The sequence below is a fragment of the Carcharodon carcharias genome, chromosome 23, assembly GCF_017639515.1.
Source record: "Carcharodon carcharias isolate sCarCar2 chromosome 23, sCarCar2.pri, whole genome shotgun sequence".
In the NCBI taxonomy this organism is placed as follows: Eukaryota; Metazoa; Chordata; class Chondrichthyes; order Lamniformes; family Lamnidae; genus Carcharodon; species Carcharodon carcharias.
In genome coordinates this window covers 18,476,569-18,495,330 of record NC_054489.1, presented here as the reverse complement: position 1 = coordinate 18,495,330, position 18,762 = coordinate 18,476,569, and the positions used below count along the sequence as shown (strand labels likewise).

The following is an 18,762-nucleotide window of genomic DNA, read 5'->3' as shown; positions in this document are numbered from 1 at the left end:
AAGATGGATAAACTTGACGGGAGACAAATTAAGGGGGTGGGGGGCTGCATAAGATGGTAACAAGCATGGAAAAAAAAATCCACGCATAATTTCAACTTGGACCATGACAGTATGAGTATGACACATTCAAAATAGCAAAAGGCACAGTTAGGAATTATGTGAGGAAGTGTTTCACAGATTAATTAATGAGTGCAATGGTCTTTCAGGTAAGACAGTAAAGCAATAATCCTGCACTTATTCAAGAAGTAATTGAAAATTGTGATGGAAAATTATAGGTTGTTTCTGGACCAATAGACAAAGGCTTTCATTGTACATTCAGGATGACAAGATTTGCAAGTGATCGCATGTAAGATGTATTTGGTTCATCGTGCTTTAGCTTCTAAGAGGTCTTAAATTAACATTATTTTTTCACACCCTCTCTAGGCTTAATGAGATCTCAGAGGGCTATAGGGCTAGAGGATTTTAGAGACCTAAGGAGAGGTGAAGCCATGAAAGGATTTGAAGCCAAGGAAGAGGATTTTAAAATCAATTCATTGGCAGACTGGGAGCCAATGCAGCTCAGTGAAAACAAGGGTGATGGGTGAACAAGACTTAGTTAGGATAGTGAGTTAGGATACCAGCAGCAGAAACTTATATACGGCATTGCATAATAGGATCTTCAGTTTCTTTTAAGCAAACTCCAACCAGGTCTATACAGAAAAGCATACATTTAATAATAAATGGGAACTGTAGTACAGAGCAGCAATACAACAGCAATTAGCCTTTTGTCCCTTCGTTAAAAGAACTATCTTGCTCTTGCCTCAAATGACCAGTTTCCTCCTCTATTACTCCCAAAGTGGAAAAGCAACAACCTAACCTTTCCACCATCTTTCCTCTAAGGATGATTACAGCACTGACACTGAAGTGGCACACTATTCCTGTTAAAATTGAGAGATACTAGGTGAACAATTCTCAAGTTTTACAATCATAAAATAAAGTTAAGCAACTTTAACATAACATTTTGGTGTTGAACATGTCCCTTCATTGCTGAATACATTAATTGTAGAGCATCTAGATTTGAATGCATCATTCTGTGGAATATTATGAAAGTTTAAAAACCCATTTTTAAGCATTACATTCAAGAAAATAATTGTATTTTTGCACATCAGTAAATCAGGCAGTTTATTGCATAGCCTTTCTCACATAACACATTCAGACACTTCTTGTAGATTTAAGGCAAAATGCTACTTGTACAATTTTTATTAGCTTTAGTGATTTAAAATAATAAATATGTTTTCAAAATGTGGAGAATCACATACAATCATATTTTAAAAGTTATATTGCTCAACTAATACATATTAATTTAGATGGAGAGTGTTTTTAGCCTCAAAGTGAAAGAATTATTAGTTTTAGTGTTTTGTTTGAGAAGAACCTTTGCGGAGACAATTTTAACTGAATTGTGAGGTAAGGCACCTAACAAAAATGGCAGACTTAACCATTTGATTTCACTCATTTGCTATTTCTATTATACTAAACTGCAATAGATTGTTAGGATATATAAAATTTCATGAAATGGTAGAGTGGAAAATTTCATTTTCACTGCATCTGACAATACCATACATGTATTTATAAAGTACACATTTATGATTTTGCTACACCCTGCATTCTAGGGAATTTTCCCCCTGTAATGTCACTCTGATACATGTCATAAGGATCTCTCCAACACACAGCAAGTTCCATGACTCTTCAAATCAATATTATTTTATTGCTACCCTACATTGTTTACATTAGTTGATTGTTGTGTCAGTAGATAGGTAGAGTCCCAGCAGTCTTTCATATAGCTATTATCTAGGAGAATTAGAGATAATAGGTCTGAAGCTTCAAGGTGCTGAAGCTGATGGTATTAAAATAGATGGCAACATTCAAGTTTTAAATATTTCGCAGAAAGCAACAATAAAGTTAAATACATATTAAGAATATGGATCTATTTTACATCAGCAATCTGCAGAAGTTCTGCAAGGGTTTTTTTGTTGTCACTGGTTTGCTAGACACCTTAATCCTGGTCCTGTGACTTTAGGCCTAGTGGGTACATGTAGGTTTGAAAACATATTATCATTTACATTTATTTTAAGTGACTTCTCTACATTTGTGACAGTAAAAGGAGGTTCACCTAAAACAAGATGTAGTTTGGCTTCAAAGTTAAATGGCGGTTATTACAGATAAATATCACATTTAATCTTTAGGTTTGTTAAAGTGGACATTACAATCCAAAAGGCAATATTGAATAATTATAGAAAATTCCATCTCCATTATAAGGTGTGAACACTTACAATCAATGAATTGAACGATAAGAATTTATATAAGATCACCAATGCTTTAGTAGCTATCATACCTTGTCCAAATATAAATATTTTTGCATTACTCTCAGATGTACATTTATATCAAAGTCAGCTTTGGATTCAGATACTACAAAATATTTTACAAAATTAAATATCATTGATAAAATAATTCTTTAACATTTAATATGCACGTAGAAGGATGAATTGATGGATTGAAATCATTTACAATAGATTACACTAAACCTTTCATTTGAGAAAGTTGTTTATCTATCTTGTTTTAAAATTAGAGATATTAGCTATGCGATTCTTATACAATTTACTGCTTAACACCAGTTTTTATATATACATATACACGTACAATGAATAAAGTCAGTTTTTTTTTTACAGTGTGACATTGGCAGAACATATTTTAATACAAAAATACACAGATGATTTATATTGGTTGCTTAGCACCCAGCACTCATTAGATTGTCTTTATATTGCAAGGTTAACAAACTTCCTCTAAAAATACAAAAATTCTTATCTAGTCTATTTTCTTGTGTTCAGTTTTAAATCTGATTTGATCAGATTTCATTAGCAATAAATTACCATGAATAGTATATTTTAATGAACTGTCAGCAGGAACAAAAAAAATAGATCTTTGTACCTGATTAAAACAGGGACCATTGTTGAAGTATTTCATGCCAGATAATGTGATCTGATTAAAATTGTGCTGTTGTGTTTCCTTGTTCTGTACTTTACAGTGTTTCCAGAAAAACAAATGCAGTATATATCCTTATATCTTATGCTGTGACAATTGTAAAGGGGGATTCATCCCTTACAAATTCCTGATAGGGATCATCCAGAATATTTCTGAACATATGTTTGAAGAGCATAGGCTTATACAAAATCATATACTGCTGACTGCGTGCATTGTATAATAATCCAAGCCCAAACTGTTAACTACAATAACTATCCATAAATCTACCAACAATGGGTTATTTCTACAGATAATACAGGTGTAACAGTGACGGACTTTTATTGCAGTTGGAGCTATATGTGTTTCTCTGTTCCATTTAATTTAGATTTATTGTGCAGAGCCTTCGTTTCCGATGATTAACTCTTCAGCACACTTTCAGAAGCTTTTAGGAAAAGTAACCCCCACCAACAGAAGACGGCGTTTGGCGTTGATCCTGTGAGCTGCAACTGCCCGTTAAGGAATTTCTTCTACTGAATCCTGCAGACATTCAGCATAAACATAACAAGTTTAACATTAGAATATAGTTTTTTAAAAAATTGTAGCAGTGATTCAACCTCATAATACTTTTTTGCATGTGAAGAAGTAGTCATCTGATTTAATTCTGACACTATACACCATTTGAAATATTCAATGATAATTTTGCTAAAACCAAAAGAAATTCCATTTAATTAGACAATATTGAGAATGCAATTCCACAATCTTCAAAGTCAATAACTGAAAATTTTGTACAAAGAGATTCAAGACACATACAGGTACAATGGCCTATACATTGTTACTTGCTGAGGGCAAAAATTATTCCAGTCATTTATGGAGAAGTGTTCATATGATTGCTTAACTTAAAATTTTTGAGTATCATGGTTTCCACTATGTTTTGGATTTTGCTATGTTTTACACTGGTTGTCTTTATATCTGTCAGTAAGGGGTGTACAAAGGGGGTTAGGTATAGAAGCAATGGGCCAGGTTTGATCATATTCTACCATGCATTTTAATTATCCATATGTATGTTTATGTGTCTGTTATGTGATTGAAATATTTTAACTCCAGGAAAGAAAACAGGCCATCTGGCATATGTTAACTTAAATTGAATGTTGTGTTGGCTGATTCTGGAGCCAAAGACCATAAATCTGCTATTGTCAGCCATCAAAATGGCCAAAGAGGATTTCTGTAATATATTAATATTTAATATGTAACAATACATGATAACATTTAATTTGATAAAAGTGGGGAACACTTAATTGTAAGCAAATTTTCCACTAATGTCCATGTTCCTATGAAGTAAACACTGAAACTTTGGGCAGGATTTCCCGGTTGGCGAACGGGGGTGAGGCCCATTCACTGACACGTAAAATGACGTTGGGCGGAACTCCTGATGTCACCCTGTGTCATTTCAGTTTTCAGGTCAGCGGGGGATCAGCCAAATCAGCTGTGCGCCCGCAGGCCTGTTAATGGCCAAAGTAATTGAGCTTGTTAAAAGACCTGCCCATCCAACCTTAAGGCTTCAGAGAAAGCAAGAAACCTCATCCACGGGCGGGATGAGATTTCATGTAGGTTTTAAAAATTTAATAAAAGTTCAACTAAAAGTGATAGACATGTCCCAACTTATTTGACAGTGTCACATGAGGGGACATGTCTGGGAAATCTTATTTTTCTGTTTTTAACATTTTTCAATTTGGCACTGATCTCCCTGAGGCAACAGGGAGATGAGTGCACTCTTTCACGCGCATGTGCGAAAGAGCGCACTCTCAGCTTAGGGAATCTCCCCTCCCCCAAACAGGGAGTGCATAGTGCATAGGCCTTAATTGGCCCGCCTACATAAAATGGCAGTGCACCCCCAATTGGGGCTTCCATGCGCCCGGTCCTGAACCTTCCCCCCCGACGGGGGTGGGGGGGTGAATTCTGCCCTTTGTGAAAATCTGGAGCATTAATTCAAATTAAATTATGAAATTTTGCACAAAGAAACATGTTCAAACTGATATGCACAAATTTAAGATCAACATCAAGAGGCTCTGCTTCACACATAGTGATCAATTCATCAAATTAACCATTGGCTGAAATAGTAAAGACAAATTCTGAAATCACTTAAACAGTTGGTACTGCAATAGATGTGGAGGATGTGAAGATGGATGTTATTTTTTAAAAATGTTTTTGGGAATATGGTGGTATTCTGTAAAGAAGACATAGTATTGATCACTATGTGTGAAACAGCCTCTTGACGTTGATCTTAAATTTGTGCTTATTAGTTTGTACATGTTTCTTTGTGCAAAATTTCATAATTTAATTTGAAGTAACGCTCCAGATTTTCACAAAGTTTCAGTGATCATAGGAACATGGACATTAGTGGAAAATTTGCTTACAGTTAAGTACAGTTAAGCTCCATTGTATGCTGCTGGGCTTTCCGTGATATCACGATTCAATAAAGGCTTCCGAGACAAACCTCCTGGGTCTGAATGTTCACTCTGTTTTCCGTGACAATTTGGCGACGAGGATGGGATCCGACTGAAGTCCACCTACCTCTTAAGTTGGAGAGATGAAAGGGGGACGAAAAGAAATTCTGGGCCGTCGGATCTCTAAAAAAGAACCCTCGCGGAAACAGGGAGGAATTACTCTCCCAAGTTGGGGAGAGTACGAACTGCATCCTAGCTGAAAGGGGGAGTGCAGTTAAATAGCGTCCCAGCTACTTCTTACGTTGGAGAGGTGAAAGGGGGACAAAAAGCATTCTAGCTGAAAGGGGGAATGCTTGAAAAAGGGTAGCTACCGACCAGATTTAAGTGACCCAAAGAATCTGAGGACTTGTTAAGGAACTCTTAAACACTGGTGAGCGCATAAGGTAGAAAACGCGCCGCGCTGTTAATTGTGTTTTCTTTTCAGAAAAATGGGAGGTCGCAACAGCAGAGCGGGCTCTGCCACTCTCCCCCCCGCTTCGCAAAGCACTAAGAACAAACTGAAACCGGCAAAACTGGAGCTTAAATATGGAACTTTGAAAATGGGTTAGAAAATGAAAAAAGTAGTAGTAGTATACCCAGGGGTTCGAGTCCCCTGGAGGTAAAAAATAAGTAATTTCTGTGTTTTCTTTTGTGTAATTAAGTAAAATGGGAAATATGACATCAAAGAAACCCCAGGTTCCCCCTTAGAAGGGAACCCCAAATGCTTATATGTATGTCCACTACGGTCCTGAAATTGACCAATATGTTTCTGATTGGGTTAAATGGAGTCAAAGTAAAGGAGAGAGCTTCCCACCAGCTGGAACTTTTAATCAGGACAGAATTGAGCGCTTATAATATGTTTTAAGGGGAGTAGATAGTCCGCTACTGAATTTTCTATAACTTAAAAAAAATGAATTGATCTAAGTTACATGAGCTGTTTGTGCTGAGGAGAGAGAGAGAGAGAGAGGGTACCTCTAGGGGCTTAATGAGCAATTGACAAGCAGCAGCAGAGAAAATGTGAGCTTTCGTCAGTTTGAAGGTCCCTATAGGTCGAGCCTTCAAGATCCCTTTATTCCCCACTGCTACTCGAAGTTTCGTTTAGAGTTAAGTTCAATGTTATAGGAGTATCGATACATACCTTTATCTATGTGTTTGTGTGCAATGAAGCATTTGTATGTGAGCTTTAATGTGTTTTCTTCCCTGAATTGTCTTTTGTGTGTGTAGTTGAGCACTTTAGAGTCGAAAGCCCCATATTAGATTAAAGGAAAAGTTTATTCAAACATTCCAAAGTTTTGAGTATAAGGTTTGAGTTGAGATTTCTGGCAAAAATCGTAATTTGAAGTTAGTGTAAAGATAAAACAGGGCTTGCCTTTGTTTGAGATGAACCAACCCTTGTACCACCCCCTTGCATACTAGTAGGGAATAACCCTCATCATCAGCTTCCAAGCTGATTGGGATTAATACATACGAGTTAGTATTCTAAAATTCTGAGAAAAAAGAAATTACTTGAAATTCAGAAGGATTCTAGGAAAATGAAAAGACATAAACACAAGGTCTAGGTGGTTCCAATGGATAAAAAGGGGTTTCTTATGTAGACATGAATTAAATATTAAAGGAAATCTGCTTTCCAAAAGCACTGGAATTTGAATTTGGGACAATCTTGAGATGTAAAGTGCAGTGAAATTTAACAGGTTACTTTTGAATCACTAGGATGCTATCTAAGATAAAGAATGTATTGATAAACATACAGAAATTATAACTTGGATACAAATCATTACACATGAAAAAGAGGTTGTTTTAATTTTGATAAGTGTAAATTACAGTTCTTACAAAGTTTAAAAAATTGAGGTTTGGTTCTTGATAAAGTTCTCAAAAAGGGAATTTTCATTTTAAAAGGTCTGACAACAATTGGCACTAATTCAAATGCTGCAAGCTTTTGTGTTTGTAAGTCTGTTCCCAAAATATGAAGCTAAGCTCAAGATCTTGACAAAGTTTGGCAGAAATCCAATTTTTGGCTGAGTTAATGAATCTGGGATAATTCTAAAAGAAAAGGGTCAGACACAATTTAGTGGGTTACTTTTAAGACAATAAAATCTTTGAGAAGAAGAAAAGGAAGCAAAACATGTCAATACCTGATTTCTGTTTTTAAAGCTGTTATGAGAATATTTTATTTATTTTAAAGTCTCTCCAGGCAACCTGAACAAGATAAGATGGTAGCTATTGCAAGTGTAATATGGTATGAGGCAAGTAGGAGAATGAGTTAAGGACAGAGGACATAATGTACAAACTGTTTTAAGGGAAATGAATTTGATAATCTGGCCATCAACTGAGGCATTGGAACTGCACAGGGGGAGATAAGCAAAGATCTAGAGACAGAGATCCCCGTTGAAATGGAATAGTTAATTTGGCTTAAAGAGTAAGGAAACATTTTAAACAATTAAGAAAATAGAGAAACTGAACTCGAGAACCTTAGGATGATCATGGTCAGGAAAGAAAACTTAGAGGTAAAACTATGAGGAATCTGTAGTTCAGGAATTGAAATGTAAGGAGAAATAATACTTAGCAACAATTTACCACAAGATGGATACAGGTAAAGGGAAAGCTGGAAAAAGGCTAAATAGATGTATTACTGATTATATTAATGTGCCTGTGAGCTACAAAAAGTAAAACCATAGGATTAACACCTTGATAACAGGCAGAGTTAAGCGGTTTCCAGAGAGAACCATCACTGGAAGTGAAGATACTGAACCATTGAAAGATAGGATAAGCAGGTGCATTGTAGAGTTGTTTAAGGAATTGAGGCCTGACATGAGACAGCAGCAGGAGAGAGTAAACTGGAAGGAGTGGGGGTGCCTTCCCAAATGGATTCAGATCAGGGAACTAATTTCACAGGGAGCGTCATTAAAGAAGTGTGTAATTTTATGGAGATTAAACAGAAATTCCATGTTCCTTACCATCCCCAGAGTCCAGGGATGGTGGAAAGGATGAACTGAACTTTAAAAAAAAACATCAATCAAGAGACAGGGAACAGCCCAATATTCTAATGCACTGTGGGCTACCCCAAGCAGGACCGACAGGTTCATCCCATTTGAAATGATAAGAGGAAGGGCCATGCAATTACCTGAAGGCATTATAGTAGGAGGTGTAGGGCCACTGAAAGGAAAAATACAGGACAATGTAAGGGAATTAAGTAGGCAATTACATGAATTGAGAGAGGAAGTTAGAGACTGACAGATGATTAAGGATATGGAAACAGGCAAATCCAAGGAGCAACAAAGGACCCCCCCCAAGTGGGGAATAAGGTGATGGTTAGGGTGAGCTCGGAGCTGACAGACAAGACCATATCAGGTAATTATGATAGGTGATACATGCGCACTTGTAGATATGAGAACGGGAAGTAAATGGTGGCATTACACACAGTTAAAGATACATGACAATTGACCAAGCGGTAACACAGAGAACGGGAGCTGATGTTAATGTCTCCACAGATCTACGATATTGATCGTGGGCCTATCAGTACTGGCAACAAGGTCGGGGATCATCACTGCTCATCCCGCACCGTAGGAGGAACTTTGGTACAGCATGGACAGTGCCGATTGCGACACGCAACGGGGAATGATAAACGTAACAGTGGAAGAACAAGTGCTTTCAAATTGTAGTAAGTGTTTGCTTCAGATCGAGCATGAGAGGTCCGCCACTACCCAGCCACCTCCCACCTCTACTTTCACAGTCTGAGTAGAGATAATTGAAGCCCCTCAAACCACACCGACTGACCCACCTTGTCCGACTATGCATCCAGAATGGTTTGGTACTCGTTAATCAGAAGTTTTGTATGATAATGTACACCATGAGCTGGTACCCATAGTCTTGAATGTATCCGGTGTCGTCCTGCCCCAATGGTGCTCAACCCATACCCAAGCACTCTGTACAGCTCTGACGCGCCATTTGATGACTGAAGCAGTTCAGTGGCGAGATGCGATCAGGCTTGGGAGGGAACCGCGTTAAGCGCAGCCTGATAAATGATGCCACTATGATATTCAATATAGGGACATCATTGGTTAATCCAAAGCCTGGCAACTGTGCTCGAAAGTCATGCGGGGACTATCAATAAATTAATTGAAATAGGGAAAAATATTTCAGATGAAGCGAGCAGAAATTATGTATGCAACACCTATGGATCTTGGGCACTGGAACAAGCCCAAGAAAATTTAAGACATACTAAAGAAGGGGTAGTCCCTTTATGGGTAACTAATGAGCATCTATTGAATCTCTCACGACACAAGAATCATGCTTTGACCGGTTGCCAGCTCAGGGGTTTAACACATGTATGTAGAATGAATGTTGAATGTATAGTGAATAGTAATATGCTCATAGGCATTGTATTAGTAATACCTATAATACCTATGTCAAGGCGCCCACAGTGACTGCTGGTACGGGACCCCAGCCATGGGGCCCATTTGTACACCTGCAAATGGACTTTATACAAATGCCTAAATGTATGGAATATAATTATGTTTTAGTTCTAGTATGTTTGTTCTCGCGATGCGTGGAGGCATATCCCATCCGACGAAATGATGCTGTTGTTGTTGTAAAATTGTTGTTCATTTTACTGCTAAAGTGATAAAGGAACTGTTGAAGGCCTTACAATGCAACCATCACCTTTCCTGCCCATACCACCCCCAGTCTACTGGAGCGGTGGAAAGACAAAATGGTATTCTGAAAAACAAACTAGCTAAATTATGTGAAGAAACCAGTTTGAAAGGGCCTGAAGCTCTACCCTTGGCGCTCATGACTATGCGCTCTCACCCTAACTATCTCAAGAGCTTGCATATACAGGTAGTAGAAGCTCAGAAAAAGCCCACCATTGAAGATTGCCATCAATACCAGCCCGGAGACCTAGTCTTAGTAAAGACCTTCAGGAGAAAGAACTGTTTGGAACCTCGATGGGAAGGGCCTTTCCAAGTCCTGCTCACCACCCATATGGCCGTGAAGGTTGAAGGATGCCCTTGTGGATCCACGCATCGCACATCAAGCGGACGCTGACCTCGGACGGAAGTGCTTGTGCAAGAACTTTAACTGAGCCGTCAGAATGCTGACACTGATTTGGATCCTGTCCTGCGTGGTCCTTGCAGGGGCACGGACTACCAATTCTGCGGTTCAACGAACGCAGGCCATAGCCTTGCAAGTTAATTGGACTAAATGTTGGATTTGTACTCATTTTCCTCTATGCAAAACAGCAGCTGAATTGCATGAGAGGATGGAAAGGACCCTACCTTGTGCTGCCAACAACTTGAACGGCTTTGAAGGTTAAAGGGAAGGAAGACTGGGTCCATGCCACTTGCTGTAAAAGACATTGTCCGGCAACAATATAGCAGCTGTTACCAAGTGATCTAACTTGTATTATGTATTGAAACGGAAAGTTTGAGTAATTTTTATAAAAAAGATTCTTGGTGGTCTGTAATACTAGGTTGGTTCTCCGGTTGGGGAAGTTAGTTGCTATTCGTTTTAATTGGGTTAGTCATAGTAAGTGTTATAGGATGTAGTGCATGTGTTGCTCTGTGAATTTGCTGTTCCCAGGTTATTAACAGTGTCTCTACTGGATTAGGAGGAGCTCTAGCTGTCCCTCAAATGATGCGCATTGGCCCTAGTGAAGCCCACTGGTGGGGAGAGGAGGTTTACCCTGCCGGAGATTGGCCTTTTCCTTATGGTTATGAACCCCCTTATGATAATGAAGATACTATTCCTCACTGGTATTAATCTAGAAGATTAACAAGGAGGGATTGTGGGAGAATAAAATACATCTACAGGATAACAAAGGGTTCAGTGGTTAAACCATAATGGAATACCACAATGAAGTCTCCTTGCACCAGTAGCAGACAAACCTGCGCTGTCAACTATTGTGAAGGAAGAAAAACAAGTATCATAAACAAACTACCAAGAGTCCTTGAAACAAAGTTAGGATGTCTGTTATTAGCACATGAGACAGGGCCTAGTCATGCTATCTGTTGTCTGTTCAGATGACTAGTCCCCAGATGGACTACTCAAGGTTTTTGCGTAATTATAAACTAAGACAGAACAATTGTATGCATGCCAAAGATAAAATTGCGCAAGCTTTTACTATAACTATGTGTGTACTCTGATGCTTCCTCAGAGTGCCGGCCAGCTCCGCTGTATGCTGCTGGGCTCTCCGTGATATTACGATTCAATAAAGGCTTCCGAGACAAACCTCCTGGGTCTGAGTGTTCACTCTGTTTTCCGTGACAGTTTCATAAGTAAACAAGGGAAGGTTATTAAATTTTATTTGACCTGAAAGTGGAGGCAATAGGAAAACATGAAAGATTTTTATATTTTGAAAAAGTGGAGTTCCTAGAGATGCTTAAGACAATGGAGTTGAAGATGAAAAGAAAAAAATAGATATTTAAGGACAGATTTTTAGTTTTGTATTGGCTGTATGGGGGACACGTCCTGAGGCCAGCTCTGTGCTGAGAAAAGTTGAAGCAGCCATCCAGTTTTAAGCCAGAAAAGTCTTTGTTTTCTGAAAAGTGTCTGAAATTTTTTGGATTTCCATAGCAGAGTGGAAGAGAGTGAGAAGTCATGTGATATACTTTAGTAAAGTAACAGCAGTTTTTGCCTTGGGTGATATTACTGGATTTTTATGGTTAAAAATCTATAAGGGATCTGTTGTCAAGTGGTGTACTTGTGTGTTCTAAGTGGTTTTTTTGGGGGTGGAATGGGGGTTGTGTTTTGTAAGACAGTTTTAACCTTGTAATTTTAATCTTGTGTGCTTAAGTTTTTTTCTTGTTATTAAATTTTTTAATTTTAAAATCCTACAAGTGTTACTGGGATTCTATGCTTCTGGGATCAGTAGTTTCCCCCTCATTTTCAAAATACAAAAAAAAGGTTATGATCAGTAAGACACGTTTCCCTCTGGGATTTGGCTTGCTCTAGCGAATAATATCGGCTGTGGCCATAACAAGGACTCGGGCCTTTATGTGTGAGCTTAGATGAGTTAAATGTTTCAATGCTCTCCTGGCCAATCTCCCACCCTTCACCTTCCATAAACTTCGGTTCATCCAAAACTCTGCTACCTTAATTCTAAGCTGCACCAAGTTCCGCTCACCCATCACTCCTGTTCATGTGAATTTTGATTAGTTCTCAAACCCTCAATACTTCATAATTAAAATTCTCAACTTGTTTAAATCCCTTCACTGCAATATAGCTCTTAAGTCTTGCATTTACCCCACCACCTACTCCCAAACAGAATCTTCTCTTCCTCTGACTCTAGCCTGTTATTCATTCCCCTCCACCTCTGTGCTTCACCTCACCACTGGTGGCTGAGCATTCTGCCACCTAGGTGCTTTGCTATAGGATTCTCTGTCTGCACTTTCTTCCTCTTTACCTCTTAAAACTCCCCATAAATCCATTGATTTGACTAAGCTTTTGGTCAACCTTCCTGATACTTAGCTTAGCATCCATTTTTGATTATGCTTCTATCAAGCATATTGGAATGTTGTCCTTCATTAAAGATGCTACTTAAATATAAGTTAGTGTTAAATACCTCTCCTAACCCATATCTGTCCTGTGATGTTACAAATGTACTTGGCATCATCAATGCATGATGATTAAACATTTTTGTTCTCTTCTGGCTTACCAAATAAAATTACATGGAATTGTGTTTACACTGTAAAGCCCTAAATTCTCAAGGCAAAGTAAATTTTCTAGTTATAAAATGCAGCTATTCACTTTATATTTTTATAGATACCTGCTTGCTGTAAAACCTCAAGTCGTTGCAGGCTGTTACGACGGGATTGGTTAAAATTGCCCTTAGATAAACGCCTTTGTCTTCCAGTCAAAATTGCAGCTGGTGATACTATTCCTGCAGGAGGTACTTTGCCCATCTTTTCATAGAGTTCCTCAATCTCCTTCTTTTGTATTGCCTGCAACTTCTGAACCTCTGCCATGTGTCTGTTGGATTAACAAGAACATTTCAGCCACTAAAACAAAATGGAAATACTGTAGATGCTGGAAATCTGAAATAAAGACTGGAAAATGCTGGAAATACTCAGCAGGTCAGGCAGCATTTGTGGAACAGGAAACAGAGTTAACACTTCAGATCACTGACCTGCTGTCTGTCCTAAAACTGTAGCTTAACTTCCTGGAAATGCATTATCCCTCTGTGTAAACAGTGGCCCCATATGTCCAATTAAAAAATTTGGATTTTGCACATGGACTCAAGTTCTGATAGTTCAACAACCTGCGGTAATAAATCCTTTTCTCACTCTATAGATACTGTCTGACTTGGTATGTATTTCCGGCATTTTCTGGTTTTACTGCAGCTACTATTTTGGTTTCATCAAAACCAATTTACAAATTTATATGGGGCAGGATCTTCTGGTCAGTGAGCGTAAAATGGTGCGGGATGACGTTGGGTGGCATTCCCGACGTTACCCTGCGTCATTTCTACTTTCAAGTTGGCAGGGGCGCAGCCAAGTCAACTGTGTGCCCACTGACCTGTGAACGGCCTATTGAGGCCATTGAGAAACTAATTAAAATCATTAATGGACCTGCCTGTCCAACCTTAAGGTTGGTGGGCAGGCCAGGAGCCCTGGTGGGCTTCAGAAAAAGCATGAAACCTCATCCACGGGTGAGATGAGGTTTCATGAGGGTATTTAAATGTTTAATAAAGGTTTCAGTTAAATTTATGGACATGTTGCAACTCATGTGACAGTGTCACATGAGGGGGCATGTCAGGGAAAATTTTCTATCGTTTTTATTGCAAATTTTAATTTGGAGCCGATCTCCCTGAGACAGCACTTAGCCTCAGGGAGATCAGTGTGCTCTTTCGCAAGCACGCGCAAGCACTCCTGGCTGAGGGAATCTCCCTCTGCCCCGCCTGCACAGGGAGTGCATAGCACTTCCTCGCGGACGTCACGCTGGGCGGGCCTTAAGTGGCCCGCCCATGTAAAATGGCAGGGCGCCGATTGGAGGCACGCTTGCCCGCACCGTCTCCCGCACTTCCCCACACCCCGCCAATGGGGGGAAGATTTTTCCTATGAGTACTTCAATCAGTTTATTTATTTGCTGATACTGCAGAGCCCAAACCAGTTTTACTGAAATATAAGGATGTTGTTCACTCCACAAAGGGCACTGTGACAACGGCATAATCTTTTCTGGTTGAATGGTATGACCAATAAATAGAAACGATAAAGCCATGGTATATAAAATGAGAAGAATTTCCCCCTCCTCTTGCATCTCATATGACTGTCCCAAAACTGCAACTCAACTCCTAGAAAATGCATTATCCCTCTGTATAAGCAATGGACTTACATATCCAATAGGAAAATCTGGGTCTTGTACAGGTTACATTTCAGATGGCAAAGTGTCAAAAGTATAAAAAGAAATGAAGGCAGTCATCTAATGATTATTTCATTTTTGGCTGGCAACTGGAAACTTATGAGCACCTTCTAAACTTACCTCACCAAACAGAAATTCAGCTAAAACTGTTCAGCTATACCATTCTACATTGGTATAATACACCTGCCATTAAAAAACAGCCCTTCATGCAATGCACATGACAACTCTATGGAAGATCTTTTAGTCGTTAGTGCTGATCTCAACTGATAGCAGTTTAGAATGCTCTTTATTCAGTACCTACTAGTATACATCCTGACCTATTTTTACTGAAATATTAGTAAGCAAAAAAAACAAAAATTGAAATAAACTTTCATTATGTAAATTTGAAATGCGAAATACGACACAGATTTACACTAAAGAACTTTAGAAACACCTTTCAAAATATAAACTCAAAAAAAAATTGGTACTGCACTATGAACAACAAATAGTTCACAATCATAACTCAAGAGCTTACTTTTCTCTCAGGTTTTGCAACTCTTCAAATATCTCATCGCCATCGCTCTCAGTATCGTCACTGCTTACGTAGACAGTTGACCGTGAATATTGAATCCATCCATGTACAGGGACTGAATCAGTGTGGTCATCCAATAGTTTGGAATCAGTATTTTGTTTTTCATCTCCTGAACTGACCATTACTTTGTTACTATCTAGAGAGTGATTGTCAGCAGCAGCCTCAGAAATTCCTAAGGAAGACTGCACAATCTGGCTGGGTGAACTTGGCACGGTGTTGCTATCTTGCTGACTTCCCAGTGCAACACCCAATCCAATGTCCAACATTGGTTCACTGAGAGTCATAGTTGGTCTCAAAGGAGCACAGTTGTCTGCAACCAAATGATCTTCTGTTTTAGTGGCTTCATGATTTGCCAGTTGAGAAACTTCTTTAATTAGATCTCGAGTTTTCAAGACTTCAAAGCGTCCTACTGTAAGGGCCTGGGGTGAACCAATTGGTTGAAAATTCTTGAACTCTGCAAAACATTGAAAATAATTGTTAAAAACTATCTTACTTTGAAAGTTTATCATATTTCTTACTACTTATCTAATACTTCTTATTCTACGAGCATAGCATAATTTGTAAGTAATTTACTTCCACATGTTCTGGCAGTTTTTCTTGAAGTATTGCACATAAAACTATTGAATTAGTAAATCCTGTCCACATGATGTCCACATTATCCACTTAAAATTTGAATGTGAAAAATAATTATGCACTAAAGAAATAAATAGGAGCTGTTTTGTAATATGTTCTTAGTAATTACTATTCCATAAACTGGAATTTTTTTAAATGAGGCAATTAAAATACAAGGTTGACTCCAGATTTGCCAACATCTCTCTCTTTATAGAAATATTTAGGATTAATATTCTTTAGAAAAACTGTAAAATAATTTCTCATCATACTGCTACACCTTCCCTCACCACTGTTCCACACAGTCTGTGGCTCGAGAGTTGAAGCCCCTCAGACCTATGGATCTTTAGGGATGCATGGCTTTCAGAATAGCGGGCATTCTAGAAGACATTTCATCATTTGGGATGCCTCTCTACAGTCACAGCTGACAGAATTCACTTGGCTATATCTCCACTTACGCATAAGGGTCCTCCTTCAGCAGTCAACACCAGTCCTGAGACTCTTGAGTCACAGCCAAATAAGGCCATGTTTTGCTGGCTCCTGATGGGAAGGATTCCTCTGGGTCATTAGACAACTCGTATTCCTTTGTAGATGTGTTGACCAATCAGCAAGGCGACAACTGTGAGGGGTACAATCTAGAGGCTGGGAAATATGTAAGAAGCTGCCCCTGACTTGATACCCTTTGTTTCTGGCTCTTTTTGGAAGAGAGGATGACGAGGGTCACAGGTTTTATTTGTCTGTTCTACTCTTGATGTAACTTTTCTCCTTATGACAGGTGGAGCAATACCGGCAAGCAGGTACAAATCATCCACCTTAGTAGGTTTCAGGCAGCCAGCAATAGCTCTGCAGGCTGCACTGAGGATGGAATCTAATTTCTTGGCATGGGAAGAACATTCCCAGAATGGATAGGCATACTCAGCTGCTTACTAGCACAGGGCAAGGCAAGTTGATCATGAAACTAATCTTGTTGGGGCACGGAATCCACAATACAGAACTATAAGCATCATTGAAGCATTTCAGCCTTTTCAATGTTGGTCAGGCTCCTTCCCATAGCTCTGACTTTGAAGCCTCATTCTTCCAGCCTAAGATCCTCCATCTTGCTGCTCAGCGAATGGATCCAGCTAACTCACTTAACAGGATTTCACCCAAGTTGGCTATCTAGTTGCTCAGCAAGTTGACAGGGTGAAAAACCTGACAAGTTAGTTGGCAGGATCCATACAGTGCTTCCTCTTTCACTGCTGTAGCCACTAAACCACGACAAATTACTAATCATAATAATTACCTTGTTTCTTCAGATCTAGATTCAAATAATGTGCTTATTTTTGACTGCAAAACATGTTGCATTCAGTGTCACTTTTGGGATATCAAATATCCAGCTACATTATTTGAAATGCAGTTGCTACAGTAAAGATAATCAACTCTAACAAGATCAATCTCATTTTATATCAAGTTATTTGAATGTACAAAACAGTCCATACTATGCAAAGTAAATCAGGAGCTTGTCAGATTTTTCGTTTTCAAGTATCATTTAAGGTTAATTTATTTCTAATTTTAGCTAATGTATATAGTCTCGGTTTTCTTCCTGAACTACAGCCATTTGTTAATAGCTACAACTAATAAGAACAGTGCCTCCACTCACCTAAATATCAGAAAAGAGAGAGAGCTTGTTACTTAGTTTAACATTGAAGAGAGAAATTGATGCTTTTATTTTTGCACACCAAAATAACATCTTAGCTTTTGAAAAACATCATTGTTCCTTTTTGATTACATAATCAAAATTCCTCCCCTGTAGATTTGTGCAGTTGTAATATTGAAGTGTAGAAATATATAAAACTAAAAGAATATTTCTTAATTGATAAGGCTCTTACAGTAAAAAGTGATTAATTTTACAACTTAGCAAAAATGGTAGGTCAATCCACTAAAGGTTCATGTGTCATCAAAACAATTACAATATAATTTGTAAAGTTTGTGCATCACTAGTTTTTGGACTAGTCATGAGTTTTTGAAGTATTTTTCTTTTCTCCTCTATTACATCCCCCTGTTCCCAGTACTGTCCCTAATCGATTTCCCACAAGAAGCTGCTCAGAATGGTTGGGGCATAGCAGCTGTGCAATTTTTCCTTTTTCCTGGAGGGTAACTGCTTGCTTCTATTTTGTACTTTCTCTAAACGAGATGGCTAAGATTAGTAAGTGATCATGTTGGAACTTGCAGACACAAATATGTTTGAATCTTTATCCCCACAACTTTGCATCACAGCGCAATGGGCAATGACACTGCCTATATATCAAAACAGCCTTTGTAAAAGAAGCAAACAGTACTTTAATCACTATTTTCCAAATGAGCTTGTTTTCAATAGGTTATCCTATACCAACTGCTCCTTGTGTGGGCGAGGGGATTCCCTGAGTTGGGGCCTGTGCTCTTTCGTGCATGTGAGCGAAAGAGCGCAGAAATCTCCCTGAGGCACAGAGGTGCCTCAGGGAGATTAGTTTAAGTTCTGGAAAATTTAATAAAGGTGAAAAAATTTTTGAAGGACATGTCCTCTCATGTAAAACTGTCGCATTAGCTGGGTCATGTCCATTAACCTTTTCAAAATGTTTTATTTAATTAATAAACCCTTCACGAAACCTCATCCCTGCTGTGGAATGAGGTTTCATGAAAAATGCGAAGGCTGCCTGGGCTCTTCGTCTGCCCGCCAACCTTAAGATTGGACAGGCAGCATTCTTAACAACTTTAATTACTTTCTTAATG

General features: G+C 38.6%; 1 protein-coding gene across 2 annotated transcripts in view; it reads right to left on the bottom strand.

Annotated features, from left to right (window-relative positions):
- Nucleotides 1-692: 692 nt before the first annotated feature.
- wnk4a (WNK lysine deficient protein kinase 4a) overlaps nucleotides 693-18,762 on the bottom strand; it is a 91,556-nt gene continuing 73,486 nt past the window's right edge. For both annotated transcript variants that reach the window (XM_041217587.1, XM_041217589.1), the window contains exons 17-19: nucleotides 15,349-15,859; nucleotides 13,243-13,445; nucleotides 693-3,534 (exon numbers count right to left, since the gene is read on the bottom strand). In XM_041217587.1, coding sequence (XP_041073521.1) covers nucleotides 3,443-3,534; nucleotides 13,243-13,445; nucleotides 15,349-15,859 — 806 coding nt within the window. In that variant the 3' untranslated portion in view covers nucleotides 693-3,442. The remainder of the gene's footprint in view (nucleotides 3,535-13,242; nucleotides 13,446-15,348; nucleotides 15,860-18,762) is intronic.